General features: G+C 44.7%; 1 protein-coding gene across 17 annotated transcripts in view; it reads left to right on the top strand.

Annotated features, from left to right (window-relative positions):
• Window positions 1-17,425, top strand: part of EEF1G (eukaryotic translation elongation factor 1 gamma) — a 44,840-nt gene that overhangs the window by 7,870 nt on the left and 19,545 nt on the right. For all 17 annotated transcript variants that reach the window (XR_009280252.1, XR_009280254.1, XR_009280253.1 and 14 more), the window contains 4 exons: window positions 250-313; window positions 4,423-4,565; window positions 11,389-11,532; window positions 16,751-16,880. Coding sequence is in view for 7 of the 17 variants with exons in the window: in XM_058861564.1 (XP_058717547.1) it covers window positions 250-313; window positions 4,423-4,565; window positions 11,389-11,532; window positions 16,751-16,880 (481 nt within the window). In the remaining 10 variants the exon portion in view is untranslated. The remainder of the gene's footprint in view (window positions 1-249; window positions 314-4,422; window positions 4,566-11,388; window positions 11,533-16,750; window positions 16,881-17,425) is intronic.

The following is a 17,425-nucleotide window of genomic DNA, read 5'->3' as shown; positions in this document are numbered from 1 at the left end:
TTTTGGGGTTATTTTGGGTGTTTTTTGGTGTTTTTGGTGTTTTTGGGGTTATTTTGGGTGTTTTTGGGGTTATTTTGGGTGGTTTTGGTGTTTTTTGGTGTTTTTGGGGTGATTTTTGGGTGTTTTTTGGGTGTTTTTTGGTGTTTTTGGGGTGATTTTTGGGTGATTTTGCTGTTTTTTGGGTTATTTTGGTGTTTTTTGGGTGTTTTTTGCTGTTTTTGGGGTCTCACCCCCGGTTCCCCGTTCCAGGTTCCGGCCTTCGAGGGCGATGACGGATTCTGCGTCTTCGAGAGCAACGCCATCGCCTACTACGGTGGGTTAATTACCCTAATTAACCCTTAATTAGCTCTAATTAACTCTGGGGTCCATTCCTCTGGCCTAATTAACAACCCCTGGGTTAATGAGTTAACCCTTTGATGCCCTCAGCGAGCCTTTGACAACCCTTAACGATCTCCCGCTGCTCCTTAACGAGTTCCTCCCCTAATTAACGATTCTTCTGGCTAATTAATTATTCTTTTGGCTAATTAATTATTCTCCTGGCTAATTAATTATTCTCCTGGCTAATTAATTATGCTCCTGGCTAATTAATTATTTATTGGTTAATTAATTATTTCCCTGGGTTATTAATTAACCCCTCAGTGACCACAGAGGACCAACATCAATCCCCCCTTAATGAGCGTCCATTAACGAGTTCTTTTACTCATTACGGTGTCTCTTATCTAATTAATGAGTTTGGCCACTAATTAACGACTCTCTTGGCTAATTAATGACCCTTTTGGCTAATGAATTAACCCTTTGGTGCCCTCAGTGAGCACAGAGGAGCTCCAGCATCAATCCCCCATTAATGAGTGTCTTTGTCCCTTAACGAGTTCCTTTATTCTTTACCGTGTCTTTTATCTAATTAACGACCCTCCTGGCTAATTAACGACCCTCCTGGCTAATTAATACCCCTGCTAATGAACAAATTAACCCCTTCCTGCCCTCAGTGAGCACAGAGGAGCTGTGGGGCAGCACCAACATCAATCCCCCCTTCACTTCCTTTACACCTTACCGTGTCTGTTACCTAATTAACGAATCCCTTATCTAATTAATGACCCTCCTGGCTAATTAACGACCCTGCTAATTAACGAATTAACCCCTTCCTGCCCTCAGTGAGCACAGAGGAGCTCCAACATCAATCCCCCCTTAATGAGTGTCTTTGTCCCTTAATGAGTTCCTTTACTCATTACCGTGTCTGTTACCTAATTAACGAATCGTTTACCTAATTAATGACCCTCCTGGTTAATTAACAACCCTGCTAATTAATGAATTAACCCTTTGGTGCCCTCAGTGAGCACAGAGGAGCTGTGGGGCAGCACCAACATCAATCCCCCCTTCCCGAGTGTTTCATCCCTTAATGAACTCCTTTACTCCTTACAGTGTCCCTTACCTAATTAACGAGTCGTTTACCTAATTAACGAATCGTTTACCTAATTAATGACCCTCCTGGCTAATTAATGACCCTCCTGGTTAATGAATTAACCCCTTGCTGCCCTCAGTGGGCACAGAGGAGCTCCAACATCAATCCCCCCTTCACTTCCTTTACACCTTACCGTGTCTGTTACCTAATTAACGAATTGTTTACCTAATTAATGACCCTCCTGGCTAATTAACGACCCTGCAAATTAACGAATTAACCCCTTCCTGCCCTCAGTGGGCACAGAGGAGCTCCAACATCAATCCCCCCTTAATGAGCATCTTTGTCCCTTAACGAGTTCCTTTACTCGTTACCGTGTCTGTTACCTAATTAACGAGTCTCTTACCTAATTAATGATCCTCCTGGCTAATTAATGACCCTCTTAATTAACGAATTAACCCCTTCCTGCCCTCAGTGGGCACAGAGGAGCTCCAACATCAATCCCCCCTTAATGAGCGTCTTTGTCCCTTAACGAGATCCTTTGCTCCTTACTATGTCTGTTACCTAATTAACGAGTCCCTTATCTAATTAACGAGTCCCTTACCTAATTAACGACCCTCCTGGCTAATTAACAACCCTGATAATGAACAAAATAACCCTTTGGTGCCCTCAGTGAGCACAGAGGAGCTGTGGGGCAGCACCAACATCAATCCCCCCTTCACTTCCTTTACACCTTACCGTGTCTGTTACCTAATTAATGAGTCCCTCCCCTAATTAACGACCCTCCTGGCTAATTAACAACCCTGCTAATGAACAAATTAACCCCTTCCTGCCCTCAGTGAGCACAGAGGAGCTGTGGGGCAGCACCAACATCAATCCCCCCTTAGCGAGCATCCCTTAATGAGTTCCTTGACTTGTTACCATGTCTCTTATCTAATTAACGAATCGTTTACCTAATTAACGACCCTCCTGGCTAATTAATGACCCTCTTAATTAATGAATTAACCCCTTCCTGCCCTCAGTAAGCACAGAGGAGCTGTGGGGCAGCACCAACATCAATCCCCCCTTCACTTCCTTTACTCGTTACCGTGTTCCTTACCTAATTAACGAATCGTTTACCTAATTAATGATCCTCCTGGCTAATTAACGACCCTGCTAATTAAGGAATTAACCCTTTGGTGCCCTCAGTGAGCACAGAGGAGCTGTGGGGCAGCACCAACATCAATCCCCCCTTCACTTCCTTTACTCCTTACCATGTCTGTTACCTAATTAACGAGTCCCTAATCTAATTAACGACCCTCCTGGCTAATTAATGATCCTTCTGGCTAATGAATTAACCCTTTGGTGCCCTCAGTGAGCACAGAGGAGCTCCAACATCAATCCCCCCTTAATGAGCGTCTTTATCTCTTAACGAGTTCCTTTATTCTTTACCGTGTCTTTTATCTAATTAATGATTCTTCTGGCTAATTAACGACCCTCCTGGCTAATTAACAACCCTGCTAATGAACGAATTAACCCTTTGGTGCCCTCAGTGAGCACAGAGGAGCTGCAGGGCAGCACCAACATCAATCCCCCCTTAGTGAGTGTCCCTTAATGAGATCCTTACCATGTCTGTTACCTAATTAACGATTCTCTTGGCTAATTAATGATGCTCCTGGCTAATTAACGACCCTCCTGGCTAATTAATGACGCTCCTGGCTAATGAATTAACCCCTTCCTGCCCTCAGTGAGCACGGAGGAGCTGCGTGGCAGCACCAACATCAATCCCCACTTAGCGAGCATCCCTTAACAAGTTCCTTACCGTGCCTCTTATCTAATTAATGAGTTTTTTACCTAATTAACGACCCTCCTGGCTAATTAACGACCCTCCTGGCTAATTAACAACCCTGCTAATTAAGGAATTAACCCCTTCCTGCCCTCAGTGAGCACAGAGGAGCTGCAAAATCAATCCCCCCTTCACTTCCTTTAGTCATTATCGTGTCTCTTATCTGACTAACGATTCTCTTGGCTAATTAACGACCCTCCTGGCTAATTAACGACCCTGCTAATTAACGAATTAACCCCTTCCTGCCCTCAGTGAGCACAGAGGAGCTGCGTGGCAGCACCAACATCAATCCCCCCTTGGCGAGCATCCCTTAATGAGTTCATTTACTCCTTACCGTGTCTCTTATTTAATTAATGAATCCCTTACCTAGTTAACGAGTCTTCTGGGTAATTAATGATCCTTTTGGCTAATGAATTAACCCTTTGGTGCCCTCAGTGAGCACAGAGGAGCTGTGGGGCAGCACCAACATCAATCCCCCCTTGGCTGAATCTCCCTTAATGAATTCCTTTACTCCTTACCTTGTCTCTTATCTAATTAACGAATCGTTTACCTATTTAACGACCCTCCTGGCTAATTAGTGACCCTCCTGGCTAATTAATGATCCTCCTGGTTAATGAATTAACCCCTTGCTGCCCTCAGTGGGCACAGAGGAGCTCCAACATCAATCCCCCCTTAATGAGCGTCTTTGTCCCTTAACGAGTTCCTTTATTCTTTACCGTGTCTGTTACCTAATTAACGAGTCTCTTACCTAATTAACGACCCTCCTGGCTAATTAATGACCCTCCTGGCTAATTAATGACCCTTCTGATTAATGAATTAACCCTTTGGTGCCCTCAGTGAGCACAGAGGAGCTCCAACATCAATCCCCCCTTAATGAGCGTCTTTGTCCCTTAATGAACTCCTTTTCTCCTTACCGTGTCCCTTACCTAATTAACGAGTCCCTTATCTAATTAACGAGTCCCTTATCTAATTAACGACCCTCCTGGCTAATTAACGACCCTGCTAATTAAGGAATTAACCCTTTGGTGCCCTCAGTGAGCACAGAGGAGCTGTGGGGCAGCACCAACATCAATCCTCTCTTCACTTCCTTTAGTCATTATCGTGTCTCTTATTTGACTAACGATTCTCTTGGCTAATTAACGACCCTCCTGGCTAATTAACGACCCTCTTAATTAACGAATTAACCCCTTCCTGCCCTCAGTGAGCACGGAGGAGCTGCGTGGCAGCACCCCCGAGGCGGCAGCGGCCGTTCTGCAATGGGTGAATTTCGCCGACAGCGACGTCGTCCCCCCGGCCAGCACCTGGGTGTTCCCCACCCTGGGGATCCTGCACTACAACAAACAGGTCGGGAATTCCCGGAATTTTTGGGAATTTTTGGGAATTCTGGGAATTCCAGGAATTTTGGGAATTCTGGGAATCCCGGGAAGGGATTTTTGGGGGATTTTTTGGGGATTTTGGGGGGATTTTGGGGGATTTTTTTTGGGTGTTCCCCACCCTGGGGATCCTGCACTACAACAAACAGGTCGGGAATTCCCGGAATTTTTGGGAATTTTGGGAAATTCGGGAATTCTGGGAATTCCAGGGAGTGATTTTGGGGGAATTTTGGGGGATTTTGGGGGGATTTTGGGGGTTTTAAGGAAGATTTTGGGGGATTTTTTTGGGTGTTCCCCACCCTGGGGATCCTGCACTACAACAAACAGGTCGGGAATTCCCGGAATTTTTGGGAATTCTGGGAATTTTGGGAATTCTGGGAATTCTGGGGAGTGATTTTGGGGGATTTTGGGGGGATTTTGGGGGGATTTTGGGGGTTTTAAGGGAGATTTTTTGGGATTTTTTTTGGGTGTTCCCCACCCTGGGGATCCTGCACTACAACAAACAGGTCGGGAATTTTGGGAATTTTTGGGAATTCCGGGAATTTTGGGAATTCTGGGAATCCCAGGAAGGGATTTTGGGGGATTTTGGGGGGATTTTGGGGGATTTTGGGGGGATTTTGGGGGTTTTAAGGGAGATTTTGGGTGATTTTTTGGTGTTTTGGGAGGTTTTTTTGGGGTTTTTTTTGGGTTTTTGGGGGAATTTTGGGAGATTTTTGGAATTTTAGGGAAGATTTTGGATTTTTTTGGGGTTTTTAGGGAAAATTTTGGGAGATTTTTTGGCTTTTGAGAGGAATTTTGGGAGTTTTTTTTGGCTTTTTAGGGAAGATTTTGGATTTTTTGGGCATTTTGGGGGGATTTTGGGGGTTTTAAGGGAGATTTTGGGTGATTTTTCGTTTTTTTGGGGGGTTTTTGGGGAAATTTTGGGAGATTTTTGGAATTTTAGGGAAGATTTTGGATTTTTTTGGCATTTTGGTGAAATTTTGGATTTTTTTTGGCTTTTTGAGGAAATTTTGGGAGATTTTTTGGCATTTTGGTGAAATTTTGGATTTTTTTTGGCATTTTGGAGAAATTTTGGGAGATTTTTTGGCTTTTTAGGGAAAATTTTGGATTTTTTGGGGGGATTTTGGGGGATTTTGGGGGGATTTTGGGGGTTTTAAGGGAGATTTTGGGGGATTTTTTTGGGTGTTCCCCACCCTGGGGATCCTGCACTACAACAAACAGGTCGGGAATTCCAGGAATTTTTGGGAATTCTGGGAATTTTGGGAATTCTGGGAATTCTGGGAATCCCAGGAAGGGATTTTGGGGGAATTTTGGGGGTTTTAAGGAAGATTTTGGGAGGTTTTTTGGTGTTTTGGGAGGTTTTTTTGGGGTTTTTGGGAGCATTTTTGGGGTTTTTGGGGACAATTTTGGGAGATTTTTGGAATTTTAGGGAAGATTTTGGATTTTTTTGGCATTTTGAGGAAATTTTGGGAGATTTTTTGGGCTTTTGGGGAAGATTTTGGATTTTTTGGGGGGATTTTGGAAGGATTTGGGGGGGGTTTTGGGAGGTTTTTGGAATTTTAGGGAAGATTTTTAATTTTTCGGGTTTTAGGGAAAATTTTGGGAGCTTTTTTGGCTTTTGGGAGGAATTTTGGGAGATTTTTTGGCATTTTGGGGTTTTTTTGGATTTTTGGGGAAATTTTGGGAGATTTTTTTGGCTTTTGGGGTTTTTTTGGCATTTTGGGGAAATTTTGGGAGATTTTTTTGAGTTTTAGGGGGAATTTTGGGATTTTTTTGGCATTTTGGGGAAATTTTGGGAGATTTTTTCGGGTTTTTGGGAAATTTTGGGAGATTTTTTTGGCATTTTGGTGAAATTTTGGATTTTTTTTGGCTTTCTGAGGAAATTTTGGGAGATTTTGTGGCATTTTAGGGAAAATTTTGGGAGGTTTTTGGAATTTTAGGGAAGATTTTGGATTTTTTGGGGTTTTTAGGGAAAATTTTGGGGGATTTTTTGGCTTTTGGGAGGAATTTTGGGAGTTTTTTTTGGCTTTTTAGGGAAGATTTTGGATTTTTTGGGCATTTTGGGGAAATTTTGGGAGATTTTTTTGAGTTTTAGGGGGAATTTTGGGAGATTTTTTTGGCTTTTGGGGAAATTTTGGGAGATTTTTTTGGCATTTTGGTGAAATTTTGGATTTTTTTGGCATTTTGGAGAAATTTTGGGAGATTTTTTGGCTTTTTAGTGAAAATTTTGGAAGATTTCTGGAATTTTAGGGAAGATTTTGGATTTTTGGGCATTTTGGGAATTTTGGGAGGGTTTTGGGGGGTTTTAAAGGAGATTTTGGGGGATTTTTTTGGTTTTTTGGGGGGTTTTGGGGAGGATTTTTTGGGTTTTTGGAGGAATTTTGGGAGATTTTTGGAATTTTAGGGAAGATTTTGGATTTTTTTGGGGTTTTTGGGGAAATTTTGGGAGATTTTTTGGCATTTTGGGGGAAAATTTTGGGAGATTTTTCACATTTTAGGGACTATTTTGGATTTTTTTTTTGGTTTTGGGGGGAATTTTGGGAGATTATTTTGGGCTTTTGGGGAAGATTTTGGATTTTTTGGGTTTTCGGGGAATTTTGGGAGGGTTTTTGGCATTTGGGGGAAAAATTTAGGTTTGGTGGTTTTGGGGTTTTTTTTGGGGATCTCAGGGTGGTTTTTGGGGTTTTTTGGGGTTTTTTGGGGATCTCAGGGTGGATTTTGGGGGATTTTGGGTTTTTTGGGGATCTCTGGGTGGTTTTTGGGGATCTCAGGGTGGTTTTTGGGGTTTTTTTTGGGGATCTCAAGGTGGTTTTTGGGGGATCTCAGGGTGTTTTTTGGGTTTTTTGGGGATGATCAGGGTGGATTTTGGGGGGATTTGGGTTTTTTGGGGATCTCAGGGTGGTTTTTCGGTTTTTTGGGGATCTCAGGGTGGATTTTGGGGTTTTTTTGGGGATCTCAGGGTGGTTTTTGGGGTTTATGGGGGATCTTGGCGTAGTTTTTGGGTTTTTTTGGGATCTCAGGATGGTTTTTGGGTTTTTTTGGGGAATCTCAGGGTGGTTTTTGGGGGATTTGGGGTTTTTTGGGATCTCAGGGTGGGCTTTTGGGGATGATCAGGGTGGATTTTGGTGGTTTTTGGGGTTTTTTGAGGATCTCAGGGTGGTTTTGGGTTTTTTAGGGGGATCTTGGTGGTTTTTGGGGATCTCAGGATGGTTTTGGGGATCTCAGGGTGGTTTTGGGTTTTTTTGGGGATGATCAGGGTGGATTTTGGAGGCATTTGGGGTTTTTTGGGGATCTCAGGGTGGTTTTTGGGGATCTCAGGGTGGTTTTGGGGTTTTTTTAGGGATGATCAGGGTGGTTTTGGGGGGATTTGGGGTTTTTTTTGGGATCTCAGGGTGGTTTTTGGGGATCTCAGGGTGGTTTTTGGGGTTTTTTTTGGATCTCAGGATGGTTTCGTGATTTTTTGGGGATCTCAGGGTGGGTTTGGGGATGATCAGGGTGGATTTTGGGGGGATTGGGTTTTTTTGGGGATCTCAGGGTGGTTTTGGGGATCTCAGGGTGGTTTTTGGGTTTTTTTGGGGATCTCAGGGTGGATTTTGGGGGGATTTGGGTTTTTTGGGGATGTCAGGGTGGGTTTTGGGTTTTTTTGGTTATCTCAGGGTGGTTTTGGGGTTTTTTTAGGGATGATCAGGGTGGATTTGGGGGATTTGGGTTTTTTGGGGATCTCAGGGTGGTTTTGGGGTTTTTTGTGGGATCTCAAGGTGGGTTTTTGGGGTTTTTTGGGGATCTCAGGGTGGTTTTTGGGGGTTTTTTTGGATCTCAGAGTGGTTTTGGGGTTTTTTGGGGATCTCAGGGTGGGTTTTGGGATTTTTTTGGGTTTTTTTGGGATCTCAGGGTGGTTTTTGGGTTTTTTGGGGATATTGGGGTGGTTTTTGGGGGATCTCAGGGTGGTTTTGGAGTTTTTTTAGGGATGATCAGGGTGGATTTGGGGCATTTGGGGTTTTTTGGGGGATCTCAGGGTGGTTTTTGGGTTTTTTGGGGGGATCTTGGTGGTTTTGGGGATCTCAGGGTGGTTTTTGGGTTTTATGGGGGATCTTGGGGTAGTTTTTGGGATTTTTTGGGGATCTCAGGGTGGGTTTGGGTTTTTTTGGGAGATCTCAGGGTGGTTTTTGGGGGATTTGGGGTTTTTTGGGGATCTCAGGGTGCTTTTTGGGGGATTTGGGGATCTTGGGGTGGGTTTTGGGGGATCTCAGGGTGGGTTTTGGGATTTTTTTAGGTTTTTTGGGGATCTTGGGGTGGGTTTTGGGGATCTCAGGATGGTTTTTGGGATTTTTTGGGGATCTCAGGGTGGGTTTGGGTTTTTTTGGGGATCTCAGGATGGTTTTTGGGTTTTTTGGGGATCTCAGGATGGTTTTTGGGGATCTCAGGGTGGTTTTTGGGGATCTCAGGGTGGTTTTTGGGTTTTTTGGGGATCTCAGGGTGGTTTTTGGGGATCTCAGGGTGGTTTTTGGGTTTTTTTTTTGATCTCAGGATGGTTTTGGGTTTTTTTGGGGATCTCAGGGTGGATTTTGGGGGATTTTGGGTTTTTTGGTGGTCTCAAGGTGGTTTTTGGGGATCTCAGGATGGTTTTTGGGTTTTTTTGGGGATCTCAGGATGGTTTTGGGGGTTTTTCTGGGGATGTTGGGGTGGTTTTTGGGGGGATTTGTTGTTTTTTGGGGATCTCAGGGTGGTTTTTGGGTTTTTTGTGGATCTCAGGATGGTTTTTGGGGATCTCACGATGGTTTTGGGGGTTTTTCTGGGGATGTCGGGGTGGTTTTTGGGGGGATATGTTGTTTTTTGGGGATCTCAGGGTGGTTTTTGGGGATCTCAGGGTGGTTTTGGGGGTTTTTTTGGGGGATGTTGGGGTGGTTTTTGGGGGGATTTGTTGTTTTTTGTGGATCTCAGGGTGATTTTTGAGGATCTCAGGATGGTTTTGGGGATCTCAGGGTGGTTTTTGGGTTTTTTGGGGATCTCAGGGTGGTTTTTTGGGGATCTCAGGATGGTTTTGAGGGGGATTTGTTGTTTTTTGGGGATCTCAAGGTGGTTTTTGGGGATCTCAGGGTGGTTTTTGGGGATCTCAGGATGGTTTTGGGGATCTCAGGGTGGTTTTGGGGTTTTTTGGGGATCTCAGGGTGGTTTTTGGGGATCTCAGGGTGGTTTTTGGGTTTTTTTGGGATCTCAGGGTGGTTTTTGTGGATCTCAGGGTGGTTTTTGGGGATCTCAGGGTGGGTTTTTGGGGATCTCAGGGTGGTTTTGGGGTTTTTTGTGGATCTCAGGGTGGTTTTGGGGATCTCAGGGTGGTTTTGGGGGTTTTTCTGGGGATGTTGGGGTGGTTTTTGGGGGGATTTGTTGTTTTTTGGGGATCTCAGGGTGGTTTTTGGGGATCTCAGGATGGTTTTTGGGGATCTCAGGATGGTTTTGGGGTTTTTTTGGGGATCTCAGGATGGTTTTGGGGGATCTCAGGATGGTTTTGGGGGTTTTTCTGGGGATGTTGGGGTGGTTTTTGGGGGGATTTGGGTTTTTTGGGGATCTCAGGGTGTTTTTTGGGTTTTTTGGGGATCTCAGGGTGGTTTTTGGGGATCTCAGGGTGGTTTTTGGGGATCTCAGGGTGGTTTTTGGGGATCTCAGGATGGTTTTTGAGGATCTTGGGGTGGTTTTTGGGATCTCAGGATGGTTTTGGGGGTTTTTCTGGGGATCTCAGGGTGGTTTTTGTGGATCTCAGGGTGGTTTTTGGGGTTTTTTGGGGGATCTTGGTGGTTTTTGGGGGATCTCAGGGTGGGTTTTGGGATTTTTTTGGGTTTTTTTGGAATCTTGGGGTGGTTTTTGGGGTATTTTGGGGTCTCAGGGTGGTTTTTGGGTTTTTGGGGGGATCTCAGGATGGTTTTTGGGGTTTTTTTGGGGATCTCAGGGTGGTTTTTGGGTTTTTTCGGGGGATCTTGGTGGTTTTGGGGATGTCAGGGTGGGTTTTAGGGTTTTTTTAGGCCTTTTTGGGGATCTCAGGGTGGTTTTTGGGGGATTTGGGGATCTCAGGATGGTTTTTGGGTTTTATGGGGGATCTTGGGGTAGGTTTTGGGTTTTTTTGGGGGTCTCAGGGTGGATTTTGGGGTTTTTTGTGGGATCTCAAGGTGGGTTTTTGGGGTTTTTTAGGGATCTTGGGGTGGGTTTTGGGGGATCTCGTGGTTTTTGGGGGATGTCAGGGTGGTTTGGGGGTTTTTGGGGGATCTCAGGGTGGGTTTTGGGGGATTTTGGGTTTTTTGGTGGTCTCAAGGTGGTTTTTGGGGATCTCAGGGTGGGTTTTGGGGTTTTTTGGGGATCTCAGGGTGGTTTTTGGGGTCTCAGGGTGGATTTTGGGATTTTTTTGGGTTTTTTTGGGATCTCAGGGTGGTTTTTGGGTTTTTTGGGGATATTGGGGTGGTTTTTGGGGATCTCAGGGTGGTTTTGGAGTTTTTTTAGGGATGATCAGGGTGGATTTGGGGCATTTGGGGTTTTCTGGGGATCTCAGGGTGGTTTTGGGGTTTTTTGGGGATCTCAGGATGGTTTTGGGGTTTTTTGGGGATGATCAGGGTGGTTTTTGGGGGGATTTGGGTTTTTTGTGGATCTCAGGATGGTTTTTGGGGATCTCACGATGGTTTTGGGGGTTTTTCTGGGGATGTTGGGGTGGTTTTTGGGAGGATTTGTTGTTTTTTGGGGATCTCAGGGTGGTTTTTGGGGGGATTTGTTGTTTTTTGGGGTCTCCTCTCACTCCTGTCCCCCCCCAGGCCACCGAGGTGGCGAAGGAGGAGGTGAGGAGGGTCCTGGGGGTCCTGGACGGGCACCTGAGAACCAGAACCTTCCTCGTGGGGGAGAGGGTGAGCCTGGCCGACATCAGCCTGGTGTGTGCCCTGCTCTGGCTCTACAAACAGGTACTGGGGGATTTTGGGGGGATTTTGGGGCGTTTTGGGATTTTTGGGGGGGATTTGGGATTTTTAGGGATTTTTTTGGGATTTTTTTGGGGTTTTTTTTGAGGATTTTTTGGGATTTTTTGGGGTTTTTTTTGGGGTTTTTTGGGGATTTTTGGGGTTTTTTTTGGGGATTTTTTTTTATTTTTGGGAGATTTTGGGGGGATTTTTGGGATTTTTCTGGGATTTTTTGGGGGTTTTTTTGGGTTTTTTTGAGGTTTTTTTGGGGATTTTTGGGGAATTTTTTGGGATTTTTTGGGGTTTTTTGGGGGAATTTTTTGGGATTTTTTTGGGTTTTTTGGGGGTTTTTCTGGGATTTTTTGGGGGGTGATTTGGGATTTTTTGGGTTTTTTTGGGATTTTTTTGGGGGAATTTTTGGGGTTTTTTTGGGGGGATTTTTGGGATTTTTCTGCGATTTTTTGGGGGTTTTTTTGGGATTTGGGGTTTTTTTGGGGATTTTTAGGGATTTTTTGGGTTTTTGGGGATTTTTGGGGAATTTTTGGGGTTTTTTTTGGGGGATTTTTTGGGGTTTTTGGGGTTCCAAGAGGGTGAGCCTGGCCGACATCAGCCTGGTGTGTGCCCTGCTCTGGCTCTACAAACAGGTACTGGGGGATTTTGGGGGGATTTTGGGGCGTTTTGGGATTTTTGGGGGGGATTTGGGATTTTTAGGGATTTTTTTGGGATTTTTTTGGGGGTTTTTTTGAGGATTTTTTGGGATTTTTTTGGGTTTTTTGGGGATTTTTGGGGTTTTTTTGGGGATTTTTTTTGATTTTTGGGGGATTTTGGGGTTTTTTCTGGGATTTTTCTGGGATTTTTTTTGATTTTTAGGGATTTTTTGGGTTTTTTGGGATTTTTTGGGATTTTTGGGGAATTTTTGGGTTTTTTTGGGGGTTTTTTGGGATTTTTGGGGGGTTCCAAGAGGGTGAGCCTGGCTGACATCAGCCTGGTGTGTGCCCTGCTCTGGCTCTACAAACAGGTACTGGGGGATTTTGGGGGGATTTTGGGGCGTTTTGGGATTTTTTGGGGGGGATTTGGGATTTTTAGGGATTTTTTTGGGGATTTTTTTGGGGTTTTTTTTGAGGGTTTTTTGGGATTTTTTGGGGTTTTTTTTGGGGATTTTTGGGGTTTTTTTTTGGAATTTTTTTGGGGTTTTTTTTGGGGAATTTTTGGGATTTTTTGGGTTTTTTGGGATTTTTAGGAATTTTTTTGGGATTTTTTGGGGGTTTTTTTTGAGGATTTTTTGGGATTTTTTGGGATTTTTTTTGGTTTTTTGGGGATTTTGGGGGGTTTTTTGGGGATTTTTTTTTATTTTTGGGGGATTTTGGGGGAATTTTTGGGGATTTTTTGGGATTTTTTGGTGTTTTTTTGGGGGAATTCTTGGGATTTTTGGGGTTTTTTTGGGATTTTTTTGGGTTTTTTGGGGAATTTTTGGGGTTTTTTGGGGGGAATTTTTGGGGTTTTTTGGGGATTTTTGGGGTTTTTTTGGGGGATTTTTTCGGGGGAATTTTGGGGTTTTTTTGGGAATTTTTGGGGATTTTTAGGGATTTTTTGGGTTTTTTGGGATTTTTTGGGATTTTTGGGGTTCCAAGAGGGTGAGCCTGGCTGACATCAGCCTGGTGTGTGCCCTGCTCTGGCTCTACAAACAGGTGCTGGGGGATTTTGGGGGGATTTGGGGATTTTTTGGGATTTTGGGGTTTTCTGGGAATTTTTTGGGGGTTTTTTGGGATTTGGGATTTTTTGGGGATTTTTTTAGGAATTTTTTGGGATTTTTTGGGATTTTTTTAGGGGAATTTTTGGGTTTTTTGGGGGTGATTTTTGGGATTTTTCTGGGATTTTTTGGGGTTTTTTTTGGGATTTGGGTTTTTTTGGGATTTTTAGGGATTTTTGGGATTTTTGGGATTTTTTGGGGTTTTTCTGGGATTTTTTGGGATTTTTTTGGGGGTTTTTTGGGATTTTTGGGGTTCCAAGAGGGTGAGCCTGGCTGACATCAGCCTGGTGTGTGCCCTGCTCTGCCTCTACAAACAGGTACTGGGGGATTTTGGGGGATTTTGGGATTTTTTGGGATTTTTGGGATTTTCTGGGATTTTTTGGGGGGTTTTTTGGGATTTGGGATTTTTTGGGAATTTTTTGGGATTTTTTTGGGGTATTTTTGGGATTTTTTGGGGTTTTTTTTGGGGGAATTTTTGGGGTTTTTTGGGGAGGATTTTTGGGATTTTTCTGGTATTTTTTGGTGTTTTTTTTGGGATTTGGGTTTTTTTGGGGATTTTTAGGGATTTTTTGGGTTTTTTGGGATTTTTGGGGATTTTTTGGGGATTTTTTTGGGGGATTTTTGGGATTTTTGGGGTTCCAAGAGGGTGAGCCTGGCTGACATCAGCCTGGTGTGTGCCCTGCTCTGGCTCTACAAACAGGTACTGGGGGATTTGGGGGGATTTTGGGGGGATTTTAGGGAGTTTTGGGGTTTTCTGGGATTTTTTGGGGGTTTTTTGGGATTTGGGATTTTTTGGGGATTTTTTTGGGAATTTTTGGGGATTTTTTGGGAATTTTTGGGGATTTTTTGGGATTTTTTTGGGGAATTTTTGGGGTTTTTTTGGGTGGATTTTTGGGATTTTTCTGGGACTTTTTGGGGTTTTTTTGGGATTTGGGGTTTTTTTGGGATTTTTAGGGTTTTTTTTTTTGGTTTTTTGGGATTTTTGGGGTTTTTCTGGGATTTTTTGGGGATTTTTTTGGGGGATTTTTTGGGATTTTTGGGGTTCCAAGAGGGTGAGCCTGGCCGACATCAGCCTGGTGTGTGCCCTGCTCTGGCTCTACAAACAGGTACTGGGGGATTTTGGGGGGATTTTAGGGAGTTTTGGGGTTTTTTAGGGATTTTCTGGGATTTTTGGGATTTTTTGGGATTTTTTTGGGTTTTTTTGGGGGGATTTTTGGGGTTTTTTGGGGATTTTTGGGGTTTTTTTGGGGGTTTTTTTGGGGATTTTTTTGGGAATTTTTTGGGATTTTTTTGGGGGTTTTTTTGGGGATTTTTGGGGTGTTTTTGGGGAATTGTTGGGTTTTTTTGGGGGGGATTTTTGGGATTTTTCTGGGATTTTTTGGGGTTTTTTTTGGGATTTGGGGTTTTTTTTGGGATTTTTAGGGATTTTTTGGGGTTTTTTGGGGGTTTTTTTGGGATTTTTTGGGTTTTTTGGGGGGGATTTTTGGAGTTTTTTTGGGGTTTTTGGGGTCCCAACTGTGTTTTTGGGATGTTTTGGGGTGGTTTTGGGTCCCAGTTGTGTTTTTGGGATCTTTTTGGGATCTTTTGAGATGTTTTGGGGTCCCAGCTGTATTTTTGGGATGTTTTTGGGATCCCAGCTGTGTTTTTGGGGTGTTTTGGGATGTTTTAGGATCACTCAGGTGTGATTTTGGGATGTTTTTGGGGTCCCAGCTGTATTTTTGGGGATGTTTTGGGATGTTTCAGGGTCACTCAGGTGTGTTTTTGGGGTCCCAGCTGTGTTTTTGGGGATGTTTTGGGGTGTTTTGGGGTCCCAGCTGTGTTTTTGGGATGTTTTGGGATGTTTTGGGGTCACTCAGGTGTGTTTTGGGATGGTTTGGGATGTTTTGGGATGTTTTGGGATGTTTTAGGGTCACTCAGGTGTGATTTTGGGATGTTTTTGGGGTCCCAGCTGTGTTTAGGGGTCACTCAGATGTGTTTTTGGGGGGATTTTGGGATATTTTGGGGTCACTCAGGTGTGATTTTGGGACGTTTTGGGGTCCCAGCTGTATTTTTGGGATGTTTTAGGGATGTTTTGGGGTCCCAGCTGTGTTTTTGGGATGTTTTGGGATCCCAGCTGTATTTTTGGGATGTTTTAGGGATGTTTTGGGGTCCCAGCTGTGGTTTTGGGGTGTTTTTGGATCCCAGCTGTGGTTTTGGGATGTTTTGGGGTGTTTTGGGGTCACTCAGGTGTTTTTGGGATGTTTTGGGGTGTTTTGGGGGTGTTTTTGGGATGTTTTTGGGTCACTCAGGTGTGATTTTGGGGTGTTTTAGGGTCACTCAGGTGTGTTTTGGGGTGTTTTGGGGTGTTTTTGGGGTGTTTTGGGGTGTTTTAGGGTCACTCAGGTGTGATTTTGGGATGTTTTGGGGTGTTTTTGGGATGTTTTGGGGTCACTCAGGTGTGTTTTGGGATGTTTTGGGGTGTTTTGGGATGTTTTCGGGTGGTTTTGGGGTCACTCAGGTGTATTTTGGGGTGTTTTGGGGTCACTCAGGTGTGTTTTGGGGTGTTTTTGGGATGTTTTTGGGGTGTTTTGGGGTCACTCAGGTGTATTTTGGGATGTTTTGGGGTGTTTAGGGTCACTCAGGTGTGTTTTGGGATGTTTTGGGGTGGTTTTGGGGTCACTCAGGTGTGATTTTGGGATGTTTTTGGGGTGGTTTTGGGTCACTCAGGGGTGATTTTGGGATGTTTTTGGGATGTTTTGGGGTGGTTTTGGGTCACTCAGGTGTATTTTGGGATGTTTTAGGGTCACTCAGGTGTGTTTTGGGATGTTTTGGAGTGTTTTGGGATGTTTTCGGGTGGTTTTGGGGTCACTCAGGTGTATTTTGGGGTGTTTTGGGGTCACTCAGGTGTGTTTTGGGATGTTTTGGGGTCACTCAGGTGTGTTTTGGGATGTTTTGGGATGTTTTGGGATGTTTTTGGGATGTTTTGGGGTGGTTTTGGGTCACTCAGGTGTGTTTTTGGGATGTTTTGGGGTGTTTTTGGAATGTTTTTGGATATTTTGGGGTCACTCAGGTGTGTTTTGGGGTGTTTTTGGGATGTTTTGGGATGTTTTAGGATCACTCAGGTGTATTTTGGGATGTTTTGGGATGTTTTTGGGGTGTTTTGGGATGTTTTTGGGTCACTCAGGTGTGTTTTGGGGTCACTCAGGTGTGATTTTGGGATGTTTTGGGGTGTTTTTGGGATGTTTTGGGGTGTTTTGGGATGTTTTGGGATGTTTTGGGGTGTTTTGGGGTCACTCAGGTGTATTTTGGGGTGTTTTGGGGTGTTTTTGGAACGTTTTGGGATATTTTGGGGTCACTCAGGTGTGTTTTGGGGTCACTCAGGTGTGATTTTGGGATGTTTTGGGGTATTTTGGGATGTTTTGGGGTATTTTGGGGTGTTTTCGGGGTGTTTTGGGATATTTTGGGGTCACTCAGGTGTGTTTTGTGTCCCCCCAGGTGCTGGACCCCGCCTTCCGGGGCCCCTTTGGGAACGTCAATCGCTGGTTCCTCACCTGCCTCAACCAGCCCCAGTTCAAAGCCGTGCTGGGAGAGGTGACCCTGTGCCAGAGGATGGCCCAGTTCGATGGTGAGGGACACCTGGGGACACCTGGGGACACCTGGGGACACCCAAAACACACCTGGGGACACCCAGAACACACCTGGGGGCACCCAAAATACACCTGGGGACACCCAAAATACACCTGGGGACATGGGGACACACCTGGGGACATGGGGACACACCTGGGGACACCCAAAACACACCTGGGGACACCCAAAATACACCTGGGGACACCTGGGGACACCTGGGGACACACCTGGGGACACCCAAAACACACCTGGGGACACCTGGGGACACCCAGAACACACCTGGGGACACCTGGGGACACCCAAAACACACCTGGGGACACCCAAAATACACCTGGGGACACACCTGGGGACACCTGGGGACACCCAAAATACACCTGGGGACACCCAAAATACACCTGGGGACACCTGGGGACACCTGGGGACACCCGAAATACACCTGGGGACACCCAAAACACACCTGGGGACACCCAAAATACACCTGGGGACACACCTGGGGACACCTGGGGACACCCAAAATACACCTGGGGACACCTGGGGACACCC

The sequence above is a fragment of the Poecile atricapillus genome, chromosome 37, assembly GCF_030490865.1.
Source record: "Poecile atricapillus isolate bPoeAtr1 chromosome 37, bPoeAtr1.hap1, whole genome shotgun sequence".
Taxonomy (NCBI): Eukaryota; Metazoa; Chordata; class Aves; order Passeriformes; family Paridae; genus Poecile; species Poecile atricapillus.
This window is presented reverse-complemented; position numbering and strand designations above follow the sequence as displayed.